Source organism: Eublepharis macularius, chromosome 1 (assembly GCF_028583425.1).
Source record: "Eublepharis macularius isolate TG4126 chromosome 1, MPM_Emac_v1.0, whole genome shotgun sequence".
NCBI lineage: Eukaryota > Metazoa > Chordata > Lepidosauria > Squamata > Eublepharidae > Eublepharis > Eublepharis macularius.
This window is the reverse complement of record NC_072790.1, coordinates 219,467,696-219,480,781: the sequence shown is the minus strand read 5'-3', so window position 1 is coordinate 219,480,781 and position 13,086 is coordinate 219,467,696. Positions and strand designations below refer to the sequence as shown.

At 42.7% G+C, this 13,086-nt stretch overlaps 1 protein-coding gene across 1 annotated transcript in view; it reads left to right on the top strand.

The window, feature by feature from the left end:
* The window catches only part of C1H8orf74 (chromosome 1 C8orf74 homolog), a 36,180-nt gene that overhangs the window by 20,282 nt on the left and 2,812 nt on the right, over window positions 1-13,086 (top strand). Inside the window, exon 3 of the mRNA XM_054989988.1 lies at window positions 11,296-11,696. Within this exon, the coding sequence (XP_054845963.1) occupies window positions 11,296-11,696 (401 nt within the window). The remainder of the gene's footprint in view (window positions 1-11,295; window positions 11,697-13,086) is intronic.

Here is a 13,086-nt window from a genome sequence, read left to right as displayed (position 1 = left end):
TCAACTTATTTCTCCAAGCTTCCGAGATCTCTGGAAGTTTAGTTTTCTCCAAATATGATGCTATTGATTCTTTGGTTACTTCTTTTTTATTATACAGCTTAGCATAAAATTTATAAAAGGCTCTACTAATGGTAGTCTGTTCCAGATACGTTTTGTTTTCTTCACAGATTTTGTTTATTATTTTCTTTTCCCTTTTCTTCTTCAATTGCCATGCCAAATATTTCCCAGGTTTATTAGCACCCTCAAAAGCTTTTTGATTCAGTCTTTTAAGGTTCCACTCCAATTCTTTATTACTCATTGCTGTTAACTGTTCTTGAAGAATTTTGATTTCCTGATATATTTTCTTTTTCCCTGGTCTCTTTTTTAACTGTGCTTCTTTGGCCTTTATTTTCTCCTCAATCTCTTGTCTTTTCTCCTCTTTCTTTTTCCTTGCTCTGCCATTTAAGTCCATTAGTATGCCCCTTACAACCGCCTTGTAAGCATCCCAAACTTTATTGGTTGGTACTTCTTTATTCACGTTGTATTGTATAAAAAACTTTGTCTCTCTTCTCAATATTTCCATATTCTCACTTTCCTGTAACAAGTCCTCATTTATTCTCCAGGCTTTCCTTTTCCTCCTTTTTCCGAATTTCCACATAATTGGATTGTGATCTGAGCCTACCATCGGCATTATTTCTACCTCCTTAGTCCATAACGCTAAGTCCTTTGAGGCCCAGATCATATCAATTCTTGATAATGTAAGATGCCTTGCAGAATAAAAAGTAAACTGTTTGGTTTTAGGATATTCTCTCCTCCATACGTCTTCGAGAGTCTCTTGTTGAATCAACTCAAAAAAAAGCTTTGGCAATAGTCCTCTTTTCTTTTGTGCTGTTGTAGTCTTTTTGTCTAGTTCCAAATCTGTCACTCCATTGAAATCTCCAGCAAGAATTATCTGGTCATATACAAAATCGTCTAAATGCTTCCTTAAATCCTCAAAGAAGCTTTCCTTTGCACCGTTAGGTGCATAAAGTCCGACTACCAACACTCTCTTTAAATTCCAATTACATTCCACTGCTACAAATCTAGCTTCCACATCTCTCATAACAAATTTTGGCTGCAGCTCCTCTTTTATGTACAACACCACTCCTCTTTTTTTCTTGTTAGAGGCCGCTACAAATTCTTTGCCCAATTTTCCAGATTTTAAATATTTTACATCCTGTTTTCTAATATGGGTCTCCTGCAAACAAACAATATCACATTTTTGTTTTAGTAGCCAATGAAAAATATTTTTCCTCTTATTCGGTGAATTTAGTCCATTTACATTCCAAGATAATACTTTACACTCCATATTCATGGTTTTGTTGGTAAGTCTTTTTCATTGTCCTTGATAAATCTCTCCATCTCCCGCTCAGATCTGATGCGTTTTTTTGCCCCTCCAAACTCAAAGGACACTCCTTCCGGTAACTCCCATCTGTACCTGATATTCATGTCCTTCAAAGTCTGAATTAGCACTCTATATTTTTTCCTGTCCAGTAACACTGATCTGGGCAGTTCCTTCATTATGATAATCGTCTTGCCATCAATCTCCAATGGATCTTGAAATTGTTTTGTCACAATCCTCTCTTTCATGTTTCTAGTTGTAAACTGCACAATCACATCCCTTGGTAGTTTCCTCTGGGTTGCAATTCTCGAGTTCACACGGTACGCCACATCTAGGGCCATTTCCTGTTGGGAACATGGGATGAGGGGGGCAGGAGCCTCTCTTTCCCCTGCATCATGGTCCCAACCTGAATAATCCCCCTGCAGTGTTTCTAAACTGAGGGCCAAGCTACACATGACGAATGACACTTGAACGGCAAGTGGATTGAGTGGAGGGCAAGTGAACAGGGAGAAATACACTTGCCGTTCAAGTGTCATTCGTCATGTGTAGCTTGGCCCTCAGCTTCCATGGGGAGCTTGCAGCTGCCATATGGCTGCAAGTCCCCAAGGTGATCATGTATAAAATGTAATGTGCAGTTTGGGCCTGAGTCACTTTTTTTGGAACAGCTGGGAAGGCTTAACTATTTGGACCAATCTGCACATTCAAAAAACCTGGTGTGGTACACCATTCCATGATGCTGGGTGGAGGATTGCGTGATAGAATGTTTCCCTACATTTTAAAATAAAATTTTGCACATAGAAAATGAGCATGATAAATATTGGATCTCCCCCCTCCCTCCTTGATACATTAGCTTTCCGCAGGAACTTTAGAACATATGAAGCTGCTATTTACCATGTCAGAATGTTGGTGCGTTAAAGTCAGTATCATCTACCCTGATTGGCAGCATCTCTTAGAAGGAGAAGGTGGTGTTTCCCAGGTCTGCTGCCTGAGAGCCAAACTGAATGTTACATCATGTGTAACATGAGTTGGGTCACAGGTGCCTGACATGACTCGCTGTCTCATATAAGAAATTGCTAACTTACCTTGAAAGAGCTCCATTGTTCCATAGAGCTGTGAGGGGGAAGGGGAAACTTCCGGTTTCCCTTTCATGCTATTTTTACCAGCAAAATTGGCCATGGGGGACAAACATGGTTGCCTTGTAGTGATTTCCCTCCATGGGAGGGAAACTGGCAGTTCTTCTGCTCCCTGGCATTACTATGAAGCAATGGTAATTTACTCCACTCTTAAGTATGATAGTGAGTCAGGTCAGGCACCTGTGTCCCAACCTGTATCACATGTAACGTCTAGTTTGGCTGAGATCCTTTTACAGGGGATGGTGGTTATTGGACCTTGGATCTCCCACATGCACAGCCTTTGCTGTGTGCCAACGAGCCAGAAATCTTCCCCACATTTTGGCATTTTTAGTTGAAGGAGCATTTAATTTTGTGTGTTCACAGCTGGTACATTCTGAAGTGGGCTTTATTGTACCATCTTTCTAATGGTCTGAGTGGACTTTTGAATGGCTTATTGAGATAAACTTCTTCCACTTTTTGCCAAAATCCTATGTTCTTTGGAAACCTGGATGTTGAAAAGTGGGATAACATACAAGAACACACGAAACTGCCTTATACTGAAGCAGATCATTGGTCCATCTACTTTAGAATTACCTCCTCTGACTGGTGATGACTCTCCAGGGTCTCAAGGAGAGGTCTTTCACATCAGCTACAACCTGATCCTTTTAACTAGAGATGCCGGGATTGAACCTGGGATTTTCTGCATGCCAAGTAGCTACTCTCCCATTAAGCCACATGGCCCTCCCCTAATAAGTTAATCAACACATTATATTCATATGTTTTAGAGTTGAGATTTCATATCTCATTACGTATCTCCTTTGCTTCAAAGGAGAATGAGTAATGAGTCAAGCAACATATAAAACTTTCTGGAACATACCCCATTAAAAACTAATTCAATAACATTTTTTTAAAATCTTGTAATAAAAGCTGTAAGAACAACACAGCAGCCTCTGTAAAATCTCAGTGTAATTTGAAAAAAAAAAAACCTCACTAAGCTTCTCGAATGTTGCTCATTACAAAATGTATGTTACAGATCTCATGGGAAAGCCAATGAATGCAGAATGGGCCAGTTAAAACTCTTGTGGGTGAGCTGGGACTCAGAGCACTGGCCAGCCTGGCATCAGACAGTGATCGCACTTGGATTAAGGCCTTGTCATAGTTTAGGAGAGGCTTCAACACAAACATCTATACAAATCAGATTGCTTTGCATAATTAGTTCTGGTTACAGAATGTGCCATCCTTGGCACAGTAACTGGATTCTTTGTTGTGGCACGTAATTGTTTTGGTACATGACGGCGTGCCAAAATCCATCTGAAGAATCTGAAAGCCTAAATTGACAAGTGGACTCAAAGTATACTAACTTCTAGGGGTTATACTGGATCCAGCTTTATTGCTGGAGATGCAATTTGGTTCTACTGCAAAAAAAATGCTTCCTTCAATCTTCATTTAGCTCAGATGTCTCCCTTCCTTGACCCAATCTAGTCAAGTGGATCCATGCCATAGTAACCTTGAGGCTAGGCTACTGAATGCACTTTACATGAGTCTGCCCTTGAAGATTACCTGGAAACTCCAGATGGTACGGAATTCAATTACTATTGGGAGCTAGGTGGAAAATACATATTACACCTGTTCTCCAGTCACTCAATTGATTATCAATTGGGAACTTACTAAATGTGACACTTAGTATATGTTCTCCAAGAGGACTAGCAGCTATTCACCAACTGCCCTGCCCCCTCCCTGCGCTGTTTTCCTGACAAAACAGCACCAGGAGCATTATTTGCCCTGTCGGGCAGCTGAAAAGCAACTTCTGTCATTCTCCTCTCCTCAACTTTATCCTCACAACAACTCTGTGAAGTAAGTTCGGCTGAGAGTGAATGACTGGCTGAAGGTCACCCAGAAGCTTCAATGGCTGAGTGCACTGTCTTGTTCTTACTGCCCTGGTTCTAATTTCTGTTTTTACATTTCTAATATGTCAATTTTTTGTATTGTTCCTATTACATTATTTTAAGTTTTGTAATCTGCTTTAAATCCTCATCAAGAAAACTGGATTATAAAAAAATAAGTAAGTAAATAATAAGCTCCATTTCCAGACAACTTTATTCCCACCAACAGCAGTATGCTTTTTTCCCCTTCAGCACTCCTTCCTCCTTGGCTTCTCATGTGCCAAACCTGTCTCATCCACATACTGTTCTCTCTGACTGTGTTTCTCAGTCCCAGGCCTACTGAGGAACCTGTTTCTTACTAGGTGATCTTCCTACAAGAGATGGGCACGAATCGGAAAAAAAACGAACTATGCGGTTCATGGTTCGTCAAATTTCACGAACCGTGAACCACGAACTTTCACGAACCTGCCCCTGGTTTGCAAACCGGTTTGTTTGGTTCGTGAAAACGGCACATCTGGGTCAGAAAATAATCACTTCCGGGTCAGCAGAAGGTCGCTTCCGGGCCAGAAGAAGGTCACTTCCGGGTCAGCAGAAGGTCTGCAGGAAGTCCATCCCCTGTTGCCTAGGAAACTGATTGATTGGCACTAGGCTGTCTGCAGTCACGAACTAAAAAACAAACCAAACAAACCAGCCTAAAGTTCATGGCAGTTCGTCAGAAATGGGATCGGACGAACCGTGGTTCACGAACCACGAACCGGCCTGGTTCGTGCTTAATTTTGGTTCGTATTTCGGTTCATGCCCATCTCTACTTCCTACTCAGCACTCCAACATTCAGCCTTGACACTCCCTTCCAGTCAACAGTATACTGTTTTTTCCCCTGTGGGGTCCTTGTTAATGTTTGCCCTATTGAATTAACCTGTCACTGAAGTTGCACTGTTTTTCAATGTTCTATGGCTGACAGCTTTCCCAGTGGGCAGCTAGAACATCCATGAAAATTCCTTGGAGACAAATCAGTTTGCTACATGTGTCACGGATATATTGATTGCAATGTTTTACATTGTGTAATCTTTAAGTCCCAGTGAGAAAGGTGGACTATAAATAATTCAAATAAAAACAAAATTTTACAGATCTTAAAAAGTAGGCAGATCTATGACATTTGTGGCACAAGATACATGTTACCAAAGTGACATGATTAGTGGCATCCGCATGATATGCAGTTGCTTTTCTGGTCATAGTAAGTGTATATTTCAAATTTAGAATCCCACATATTTTATGGGATCTGCTGGCTACTAAGACCCCTACTGCAGATCTCTTCGATCACTAGGAATAATTAGCTTCAACTATGACACCATGAATATCAGTTTTCATCTGACAAGTTTTTGAAGGTGTATGTAAGGGCGGATGAGAAAAAGCCATGGAGGCATGTTGACACAGTAGAAAACAAACCTGTCCTGTTCCTTTCTTGCCAAACCTCTGTCTTGTATACAGCTGCCTTGTTCTACAATCAGCCCAACTGAATCATGGCTGAGAAGATAATGACTGATTGAAGTCTTGTTAAAAATAAGACAGAGCAAGCCAGGAGTTAATCTCCAGAAATCAAACCTTGTGGGGAGAAAAACAAACAAAAATCCATTTCAGATTAAACATCTAAACTTTACAAATGAGAACAGCTCATCCTCTGCACCAATGTTTTGTAAAGGCTTAAAACACCCATTGGGCTTTTGACAGAGCCCTGCCACCCACCACCCAAAAGCTTTCTCCCTCGGCTTAGGGCCAAATGAGATGGTGTGTGCAGATGTATATAAAAATCCCTCATTGCAAGTTTTTTGTAAAAAAAAAAACCTTTTAACCTAAAGCAGCTTCAAAAGAGGATGATCAGGAGTGGAAGCTTGACGGGGGAATGGCAGGTGTGTGTGTGTGCTTAATCCTTTCCCAGATGTATGGTTTGTACTCCAAATCGCCCCCAGGCTGCTGTTTTCGCCCCTCAGCAACATGGAGTTGGGGGTGTTCAGGAGGCCTTCTTTATATAGACCGCCTTTGATCCCTTCCAGCTCGCTGCATCTTTGTTGTTTTTCCTATCACGTTCAAGACGTCTCATTTTAAGGTGTTTTCTCTCGATTCAGGACTTCAGAAGGCCAAGAAATGCCAGGGGAGATGGTGATAGCAGAGGAAATCACAGCCCCAGCCAAATACTCATTAGTAGGCACTTGGCTCTTAGCTGCAAAAGATGAAGGGTTGTTTACTTTTGCGTTGATATGTAGAGTCTTAGGGCAACACGCAAACCCAGAAGGAGAATGTGTAGAGGAAAAGGTGAGGCAAAGGACACCTCCTTGCTACATGGAGGTTTACCAAGCTACTCCTGTGCATCCTTCAGGCCTTGCACTAAGTATCCTCTCAATATATTATAACTCTTTTATGCCCTCTGCTCAGCAGCAGGCTGAGGCCTAGTTTCATGCAGCACGCTATGGCAGCAATATGGTGGGAGGCACCTGTGCTGGGAGAACACTTCATACTGCATATGGTGGGGAATATTTTTTTAAAGCTCTCTTCTATGGAAAATCTCCATGAAGGCAGAAAACTAGCACAACTGTAAGTAGGCTGGGCTAGAACCTTTCTCCCTGATGCACTATTTTTTTTATCTTGCATTTTTTAAAAAAAATGTAAGGAGCATTAAATATGGCATCTCCTACCTACGAGATGAAAGGGACAGTCTGCTTTATAACTCAGGATTCTGTTATGATGTGGAACAACAGGCACAATCTGAGATGTCTCTGTGTTTTTACCCAGGAATAATTTATTTACATATACTATCTGGAAGATCCGGGGGTGGGGGGTGGGGATTTAGACTGATGAAATTAAATAACAAAACATATATCTTGTTTAGGGAGGCCAGTTTGTAAGCTTTGGTGGGCAACCTCCTGCCCTTGGCGTCAAAACAGCATTCAATGATGCTGTGGTGTCACTTCTGGCAGCATAACTGGAAGTGACATCCCCTCATGGCTTCTACCATAGAGTTTCAGGGAAATCCTAGAGTGTCCCACAATGTAGTGATATCATTTCTGGTTACAAAACTGAAAGTATTGTTGTGGTGACACTGGATTCTATTTTAGTAAATTTCTGCCACCCCACCCCCACCCTGTCTCTGTTATCTTATTTAGGCTTGTTTTTAAGCCTCATTCCTCCTGTGTTCTTGCAACAGCTATTGCCATATGTATGTCACTGAATTAGTGAATTGTGATGCTGAGAAACATAATCCTAAAATACTGCTGTAAAGTTGTGTTACAGCCCCGATGCATTCTGCGATAAAAGACACAACAGATTTTGCCACTCTGTTCTGCATCATGTATATACCAAATCCGTGACTGGATTAATTTCAGCAGTCAGTTTGTGAGAAGGCTGCAAATCTCTGTGCTACCTGCTTCTGTGGATATTGCTGTCTCTCCAACTCTCCAAGAAACTATTAGAACAAGGGTGCTGCTTGCTCTCTGGTTATTGCTTTCATTTCTAGCAAATGATGGATACCATCAGTGGATAAAGAGATGCTATGAAAATCACTTCTCATTTTCTGCCTAAAACAGTTCTCAAACTGTTTAATTTATTACAAGCTTTGTGAATGGATCACTGCCCTGTTTTGCTTCAACTAATATAATCCCAAATCCATATTTATTGGGATCCTTATAGTACGACCTTATTGACCCATTAGATCTCTGCAAACAATAGGCCGAAGAAAGATGCAGCTTCTCAGCCCCACCCGACCCCTAGAGGAATACTTTAAAAAATAAATAGGGCTGGATAATAAATGTCATCCCGATGTGTCCCATTAAGCAAATACTGCTCAGCACTGATTGCTTTGTTCTAACACAACGGCTCCAAAATGTCTTTCCTTCCACTTCTCCCCTTTGTGACACTTGCATGAATCTGCCATCAGGTATTTGCTGACCTCAGTTTTGGGTGCCAAAAATATGAGCTGTGTTATTCTGTCCCTGTACCTTCTCCTGTCCATCATGGTCAACTCTCACTTCCTCTTTCTGGGGTTGTCTTAAATTTTAATCCTTTCCTAAATTCATAGGCTGTCTTTTCTTCGCTTCTCTGGTGTAAGGAACTCTGCACATCATAAATTTAGATAACCGAGCTTAATCATAAGTCCAGGTAGGTAAATAATACACAGCCCTGATAAGGACCGCCCAGGCTAGCCCAGTCTCATCAGATCTCAGAAACTAAGGAGGGTTGGTGCTGTTTAGTATTTGGATGGAACATAGGGTTCCCAGGTGCCCACCAGCGGCAGGCAAACTCCTGGTGGTTTTCCCTGTTGCTCATCGATCTCTGGCAGTCAGTGGGAGGTTGCATGCCCACTGGCAATCGCCTGCCACCAGCAGGTAACTTGGGCAAGCAAACAGTAGGCATGCTCCTGGTGGGGCGCAACAACATCATTTCTGGAAGTGACATCATCGCGCTTTGCGCAGGAGTACTCTTGTGCTTCATGGGGGGGGGCAATTTTGGCCCTAAACGGGCTGATTTGAGCCCCATGCAAAGTGAGAGAGTGCTCTCGTGTGAAGTGCAATATCACTTCTGGAACTGATATCATTGCTTCACGTGGGAGTGCTCCCGCATTTCACTAGGGCTGATTTTGGCCCCAAATGGAAGTAATGTCATTGTGTTGGGGCTGGGAACACGTGTGTGCGCAGATCGTGGTACCAGTGAGCACCAGGTAGCCTCCCTGCAACCAGGAGCCTATTGGTACCTGGCAACTCTAATGGAAGACCATCAAGGAAGTCCAGGATTGCTACACAGTGGCAGGAAATGGCAAATCGCCTCTATTAGGGCTTTTCTGCACATTGGACTTATTTCTGATTTTCTTAGCAGTGAATCCCCAAGCACTGGATTTGGTTTGGGTATGGTTCTTCTGGTTGTCTGCCCCCCTTTTGCATTTTTAAAGTTGTGGAGTCAGTTTATCTTGCTGTGCACATGCCTCAAATAATCAGGATTTTCAAGTGAGGGTGCGTCGTCATCGGTGGCATCATTGGTGACATCACAGCACTCCCCCTTTATTTTTTGTGTGTATGTGTGTAGCATTATATCAGTGTAAGGGCTGAAAGATCAAAAATGAACACATGGGGAAGTCTTTGCCTGTGGAAGCCTAAAAAGGGAGCAGCTCTACCACCCATACCTTGTTACAATGGTAGGTTGATATAACACTAGGAATGCATTTAAATGAACCTCATAAAGACGAACATATCCGCGGATTAGTCTGAAAGCATGAAGTACTCATAATTAAAAAATATACTTAACCCAAGCATTGCATGGTCTGAGGGATGTTTTGTGGTTTTCTTGCTTAAGCAGACAGGGACTGGTAATAAAAAGATGGGTGCTCATGGTAGGGGCAAAGCCAGTGGTTGAAGAAAAAATGTTATTAACCTTGGTTCTAGGGGGATTCCATTACCGTGGGCTTTCTCTGGGATGGGCTCAGCTTGCATTTGGGAGTGTGCCTTGGCCATGGCAGCCTTGCCCCAGTGTGTTTCTGCAATGGGAGTCAGCTTTGACTTTTTCCCCATAGGAAACAATGGGGTGGCTGCTGGTACCTTCTTTGGGGGCCCATAGAATTGACCCTCAGGGTCCAATCTTCCTGAAACTTGGGAGGTCTTTAGAGGACCATCAGAAGTAGGCTGCCAACAAATTTGGTGGAATTTTCTTGAAGAATTTTCTTGAAGATAGCTTCCAGATTGATTTTCCCATAGGGAACAATGGCTGAATTTTACCAAATTTCTCTACCCAACAGATTTAGATTCAATCCAGAATTCAGGAAATTCCATTTTTTTAATTTGGTATTCAGAATCAGGATTTACCAAATTTTGGGGAGTTCACACTAATCCTCTAATATATGCATTAATCCTCTAACGTATGTATTTTTATATTTTCTTCAGGTTTGTAGAGAAATTATCTGTCCCTAGCTTCATTTTGTGGATCTGTCGATCATACCCCCTATGGTATGATTTAGAATTAGATATGTGATTAAACAAACAGCAGTTCACATTGGGTGGTGCATAATTAGTTACCTACGGAGCACTTTGAAAACGGCCCCCCAAATGCCATATTTGGGGAAGAAGCTGGAAACCTCCAAATTCCTGAACCTGTCTTGGTCCCAGACAGTTGATTGTGAGAGCCTATGATGCCATTGCATGGGCATGACTCAGACACATTTCTACATGGGTAGTGGCTTCATAAGGTAGAAGAACAGGATTGCATCCTGCCTGCTGCACCTTGCCTGCTGGATGCGCCTAGCCTGGCTCCAAGTTCAGTGGCTATCCTTATATTAGACGTAATGTTTGCATAGAGCCCAAGCACATAAAATCTAATGCTCATAGGACCAAACCATCTGATTCATTACCTACATAAATTCTGGGGAAAGCCATGTGATCTGGGCTGACATCACTGGATTTTATAAGAGTATTCCCTTTGCAAACATCGGCTTGGATCCAGCCAGCTTCCAACTCAGTCTTGTCCAATTCCCTTCTTTGATGCAGCCATCCCTCATACATGGCTTTTGGTCATGCAGGTCCTGTGATCCACAGCATTTTGGGGGGGTCAAAAGGAATCCCTCTATCACTAGCAGAATAACTGGTTAGATTCAACCCCATTATGTTCAGGTGAGGATGTCCCATGTACTTGGAACAGGGTAGGCCTAATCCTGGTCCTTCAGTATGGAAAGCCTCACACAGGTGGTCTTCTGAACTGGTTTTGCCCCATTTTACTCCAATCAGTCTTATGCAAGATTCCCAGAAGGTCTCCTATCCAGGCTATGACCAGATCGAGGCCTTCAGCATGGTATATCATGTGACTTTCAAGCATACTTAGACTGGCAACTTCTCTGAGTTTCCTTGAAAGAAGTGTGAGACATAAATGCAATGATGACATTATCTGATATGTATTCCCCTTCCCCCAGGTTTGCCTATTTCACTGGCCATCCGGGTCCTACAGGAGAAGCTTACTGCCTTGCGGGTGAAGCTGCCAACTGTCAGAGTACATGCTGTGTGTGATTACTTCCATAACACTTTCATCAAGCATTACTCGCTGTACCAGTTCACATTAGGGAGGGAGAGAGACCGCTGTCAGTCATTTACCAGCCTGGAAGTCTATGCTCCACCCAATCCTCTGCCTCTGATGGAAGGCATGGATGTTGAAGTCTGGAAGTACCAGCAACAGCTGGCCACCCTCTCTGAGACAGAAGCCCAAAAGAGGGCTGAGATGGTGCTCATTCGTGAAACCTTGCAGCGGGAGAAGGAGCGCATGCTGCAAAAAGTGTACAGTGATGTCCAACGACAAGCACCAGTCTTTAGCAAAGAGGTAAACTGAGAAAGATGTGCAAAGATACCCTTTGCAGGCACATCTATGTTATTTATTTGATACCCCACTTTTCTCTCTGGTGTGAACCCAAAGCAGTTTACAACATTGTTTTCTCTTCTTTCATTTTATCCTTGCAACAATCTGTAAGGCAGGTTAGGATGAAAGAAAATGGCAAGCCCAAGGTCATTCAGTGAGCTTCAATGTCAAAGTGGGGATTCAAACATGGGCCTCCCTATGTTCCTATGTTCAACACTTTAACCGCTATACCACACACCACACTGGATTGTAGTAGAGATGTAGCTCTTGGTTCTTGGTATAATTCCCAAATTATCACAGGATCAAAGGCTTGGGAATCTTGTTGAACTCCCTACCAGGAAGCAGAAAGATCAACGTGCCCGGCCTGTCTCCCTACCTGCATCACAGAAATTAATTGAATTAAAAATTCAGAATGCAGACGTAAACCCACAAAAGGCCATTTGTTGAATCAAATAAGTCAGGAAGACGTCTACGTTCTTTCTTGTGTAGCAATAATTAAATTACCAGGAAAGGAATGTATTGGTTCCAGCCCTGAACTTCCAAGACGTTTGCTTGTCCCCCACCCCAGCTTTCCCCTTGATGCACTACAGCCATGAAGAGAGACTGCACTTCAGGGATAGAGCTTCCGCTTTGAGTGCATTAAGACTCAAGTTCAAGCTTCAGCATAACAAATTATAAAGACATTAATAGATGCTGAGGAAAACCCTGCCTTAAAACCTTCAGAGTCATTTCCAGTCATAGTAGATAATACTGCCCCAAAGGTGTGACTCAATGTGAGGCAGGCTTTATGGGTTCATCATTTCTAATGACACCCCCCCCCCCAATACCTGCTATTGCTTGGGGAGTGGGGACAACAGATGGTGCTGTCCCCATCAGTCCACAACCCCATGCCGTACACAAAGTAGTACAACCTGGCCAGAGTGATTGGTGTTTCACCTCCTGGTCCAGTCAAGTCTTATATGAAAGCTGTGTTCCCATTTCCTCTCTCGGTTTTTGGCATTGTTGCCCCTTCCATAGGTGCTGAATGTGTCTGCCCTCAGCCAGCAAATCAATCACTTCTTGCAAATGTCTTCAGCTTATTTTGTGACCTGACAGAATATGGATCTCTGCAGTTAATGCAGCACTTCAGGCTCTGCCTTTGGCAGCCTTTTCCAAAACACTCTCTCTGTCTCTCTTCCTCTGTCTCTCCCTCAAACACACACCCTCTGTGTTGCTCATTCTCTGGTCTCAATCTGCATAATCAAGCCATGTTGAGATGGCACTTGAGACGGAAAACATCCTCCTGCCTAGACATGCTTTGCTCTCCTTTGCCTGGAAGCAAATTTGTTTGGGGGATTTAATGAAACTCTGAGGT